Source organism: Antrostomus carolinensis, unplaced genomic scaffold, assembly GCF_000700745.2.
Source record: "Antrostomus carolinensis isolate BGI_N321 unplaced genomic scaffold, ASM70074v2 scaffold25543, whole genome shotgun sequence".
NCBI classification, from domain to species: domain Eukaryota; kingdom Metazoa; phylum Chordata; class Aves; order Caprimulgiformes; family Caprimulgidae; genus Antrostomus; species Antrostomus carolinensis.
This window is the reverse complement of record NW_010306214.1, coordinates 12,595-17,455: the sequence shown is the minus strand read 5'-3', so window position 1 is coordinate 17,455 and position 4,861 is coordinate 12,595. Positions and strand designations below refer to the sequence as shown.

General features: G+C 35.9%; 1 protein-coding gene across 1 annotated transcript; it reads left to right on the top strand.

Moving 5' to 3' along the window:
- Positions 1-176: 176 nt before the first annotated feature.
- On the top strand, positions 177-4,479 carry CUNH9orf85 (chromosome unknown C9orf85 homolog; the record flags this gene model as incomplete). The annotated part of the gene is made up of 3 exons (XM_029084289.1): positions 177-283; positions 3,419-3,532; positions 4,302-4,479. Coding segments are annotated over 3 exons (399 nt in total), but the record flags the coding sequence as incomplete, so codon positions are not given.
- Positions 4,480-4,861: the final 382 nt, after the last annotated feature.

Here is a 4,861-nt window from a genome sequence, read left to right as displayed (position 1 = left end):
ACTGAAGAAAATTGCTAGCATTAGATTTATATGAAATACTTATGTTAATATCAAACAAACATCTTTCTAAATACTGTATTAATCACGTGATGGGTGGAAATGCTTCCTAAGCAAGATCATACTCATAAAGGTAGAAAATCTTCAATGTGTTCTTTAATTTTTTTTTATTTATTCAGAAAATAAATGCTAAGCTTCATGATGGAGTGTGTCAGCATTGCAAAGGTATCTTGGAGTGGCGGGTGAAATTCAGCAAGTACAAACTACTATCAAAACCTAAAAAATGGTGAGTCAAGATACTTTGTTAATCACTGACAGTGTGAACTTTTTTGAAAGTACTCTAGTTTTGGGAACTCTAGTAGCTTCTGCTGTATGACATTCTTCAAATTTGGAGTGTTCAGTGATTATATGTATGCAATATTAATTTTCTAATTCGCTAGTCTTTAATATTAATCTTCTGAAAATAAAACACAATGGAAAAGCAACTGCTTCTCTCTTCACTGTTAAAATGCTTGAACCGAGGACCTCTAAGTTTCCAAAACTGTCAGTGTGTCCTCCAGAACAAAAATTCAAACCTGAACTAGTTGTAACACAATTTTCCAAGGCCTTGTTGCAAGTCAATACTACAGGAATCTGCACATCGCTTAACTTCTGTAGTTCACAAAGACTATCTGGTAGAGAAATGAAAAGAGGAAGTCTGTAATTTTGTGTTATATCAAAACTCATTGGCAACACTGTTCTCAGCATTCCTGAGGGCTCAATTCCTACAGACTGTTTGCAGTATGTATATTTCTTTACCTCTTCGCATGTTCTCTCTTTTTGTATGTGAAGCTATAATCCTAAATATTAAATGTTTAGCATTGTTTGCATACAGTTCCGTATTAGGTGTTTTTGGATAAATACATAACAAAGATGATAAATATCTTAAAATAATTTATAGGTTTGTGATAGGTTGATTTTCTGAAGTGAATACTCTCTGTTTCCTTCTTACTTGCTCAGCTGTAGAGGTCTGTACCTCTGTGGCTGCAGACACAGCTGATGTTTCAACAATGAGACATTGAATTTGAAGAATCTGCAGCTGGGCTGTGCTGTATCATATAGCTAGCTTTGTCACAGTAGTTCGTGTTTGTGTGTGGTTCTCAGTTGCATACTTCTGAAATACTTATGAACTGCTTGAAGAAGTTCTGTAAATGTATGTGTGCAGTTCCCCGAATGACAACTTATTTTATTTTGGTTTTCAGTAGGTTAAAAGGGAAGAAATGTTTGTTCATACTATAGCCTTCATTTACAACAAGTATTACTTTTTAATATGAAACCATATGCAAAAAAAAAATTTTGGTTTTAGTAAACAATTTCACCCTTTCATGTAAAAAAAAAAAAAATTGATTAGGTAGAAGTCTCACTAGTTCTCAGAGTAAACGTTCCAGGCTCTATTCACCACAGATAAAGTTGGGATTTGTCTTTTTTTAACTCTTTCTCCTGTTTAAAGTAATGAGCTGTAACAATATAGTGGATCTGGTTGTTTTGCCTCTTCTCTGCCTACTTCTAAAAGAAAAAAACAAACAAACAAACAAACAAAAAACAGGCAAAAAAGCATGTAAATGAGTGAAGCGTGGGAAGTAGAAAAAGTGGCATTGTGGGACAGCTGCTTACAACAGATGATAGCAGCCTTCCAGTACCTGAAGGGGCCTACAAGAAAGCTGGGGAAGGACTTTTCATAAGGGCAGTTAATGACAAAACAAGGGGAAGTGGCTTTAAGCTGAAAGAGGGTAGGTTTAGATTAGATATTAGGAAAAAGTTCTTTACTGTAAGGGTGGTCAGACACTGGAACAGGTTGGCCAGGGAAGTTGTGGCTGCCCCCTCCCTGGAAGTGTTGAAGGCCAGGCTGGATGAGGCTTTGAGCAACCTGGTCTAGTGGAAGGTGTCCCTGCTGATGGCAGGGGGGTTGGAACTGGATGATCTTTAAGGTCCCTTCCAACCCAAACCATTCTATGATTCTATGAATATGTTTTGTTTTCCATCATATTTTTAAGCAGGTAAATTGGGCTGCAGACTGTTCTAGCTCTACAGGTAGTGATTTCTAGCCCAGCCTTCAGCAGCACGATGGCTGAGTGGGCTGCTGTTCTAAAAGGACTAGACTATGAAGATTTTCAATGGATGAAGCTTCTAGGTGAAGTAAACACATTCCCCTCTGTAGTGTTACACGGCTGGGAGGAGCAGTAGACTTTTTTTTTAGTACTAATGCAACCAAACATAGAACAAGAAGAAAAAAAACCCAAAACAAACAAACAAGAAAAAACCCCAACAAACCCAAACTAGGTAGGTCTTTCCAGTGGTATCTAACTGTAGATTTTTCCCAGGGAAGAGGGAAGACCAGAAACACTAGGCAGTTCAGACTTTGCTTTTGTCAAGTGTGTCCTACAGCAATTCTTGTGATTTTACAGCTTCTTAAGGAATTGGATATGCACATCTTAATAGTGAAAGCTCAGCAGAGCCTCAATGAAGTTAGTAGGGAAAAAAGGAATAGGGCTTAAGAATGGGAGTTGAGAAAGCAAGTAAAAATTCTGATTCACTAGATGCTAGATAGTGGATGTCTTCTTGTAAGGCATGCAAAAACACTTGGTATTTTTCTTCAGCCTGTTTTAGCCAAGTCTGCAAATCCACTGTTCAGAACTGCATGCTAAATCTTTCCTGACAGACTTTTGAGTGCCTGAGGAGCCGAGAAAGAGAGACTTTAGGACAGCTGCATTACATGAGCTAGATGGTTCTATGTTCTGTTCTCCAAAACTACAAGGCTTTAGAAATGGCAGCTGAATGTTAAGCCATAGCATTTTAGAAATTATGTGATCTACAGAGTTTTGTCATATCTTGAAAAAGAATAGCCAAAAAAGCTGTGTGCAATTAGTCTGGGTTTGTTCAGAATACAGTTCCATGGAGGCTTGTGTTCATAGAAAGCCAAGTCCAAGTGCTGGCTTTGTAGATACTGTTGAGAATTTCAAGAGGAAGACCTTGTAGGGTTTGAATTGAAAGCCTTTTATTTGTAAAATGCATGCACCTTTTATCACCATGTTCTTATTTTCTTTTATTGTTAAACTAGAAGAAGTTATGTAGCTTTTGAAGTAAAAGTGCTTACTGAAATGGATGAAAGGGTTTCTTTTGTCACTTTAAGTATAAAATCATTGATTTTATATGTCTTTTTCAGTTCTTGTTTTAATAATTCTTCCTGAAAAAGGTAAAGGAGAGGCAAGACAGGCAAAAATTTTGATAGTGCTGCTTTTTAAAACCCCAGTTATTTCATATGAATCTGGCCTATAACATGTTTTTCCTTTTTTGACTAATATGTCTATATTGTCTTTGAACACAGAATGTTTAGTAAGTGTCCATAAATATTTTTTTAACCATGTTTTCTTTCTCTTTGCAGTGTGAAGTGTCTCCAGAAGACTGTAAAAGATCCTTACCATATTATTTGTCGACCATGTGCTGGTAAACTAGAAGTCTGCGCTAAATGTGGAAAAGAAGAAGAAATAGTAATTCCGTAAGTAGCTCATAGGTTACATAGTTCCAGTACTGCACTGTTTCTTCCACTTTTAATAAAGCTTGTTTGGAAACTGACAAGAAGCTGTTGTACTTTATGCCATATTATGAATAATCCTGACAGGAATCGGCAGGAGTCATTTCCCTCACTTTCTTCTGCTGAAACTAGGGATTAGTGACTATTGATGCTAGTGGGACTGGGCAAAAAATACCCCTTACTTGGTTGAGACACTTTCTTTTAATACCAAAGGATAAATTGCATGTTTTCCTTATGAACAAAGCACTACAAAATATATTTTGGTGTAGAGCACCATAAAGTATGCGTAAGACAATTTACTGTTGGCATTTTGTCTGTCATTTGATGATTCAGTTACTAGTGAACAGAAAAACTAAACAAGGGCTGATATTGAGCACAGTTAGCACAATATATTTAGGAGGCTTTTTTTTTTTTTTCTATTCTCTTACTAGAGTTTTTTCTTTATTGAGCATCCTATCTTACTTTACTAGTTTGTGACAACTGACCAGCAGTTGCTTAGTTGGTCAAACTGTATATATATATATTTTTTTTTTTCTTCACAGGCTCTTTTTTTTTTTAATATCTTTCCTATTCAACATGAAAGTAACTTTAAGTTATTGTCCCTCTTTTCCTCCTTCTGCCCTCCTACCCCCTTCCAACCCCGATACAATATTCTACCTTCTATCCCATTCTTGTTTAAAAGAAAAATAAATTCCAAGAGTGGGTGGTGATAACACCCTCTTGCTTTCTGCAGGATTGATAAAGGACAAGACAGAACTGAGAGTGTAACTACTAAAAATGGCCAAGAGAGCAGTGGATTGAAGGATGAGCTGGATTTTTGTTCAAACTTCAGTAGTACAGACAGCGATGAAGATTCCGATGAACTTGAAGAACAATTTAAAAGTATGAATTTTGAAAGGACAGAGATCTAAAAGGTTGAGTTTATATGACAGACTTCATATATGCATTGAAAAGTGGTAAACCAGTGTTTTCCTTAAACTACTCTGAAAACCTGATTTGACATCTAAGGTCCTTAGATGGCACTGTGTTTTATGATGCTTGTTGGGAGTTTTGTATAAATATATATTTATTTGTATTAAGAGCAGAATTTACTGTGAAAATATTTGGAAATTGAATCTTCAAGCATAGTTATTTCTTGCATACCTGTAACAACTTCCTGTTTCTCTGGAATAAAGCCTTTTTGTATAATTATTCTAAATTCAATATTACATAACTGTCGTATTGCCACTTGGAAAGCTCCATGAAAGTCTAGAATAAATACATAGTCTTATTATAAAAAGGAAGAGCTAAACA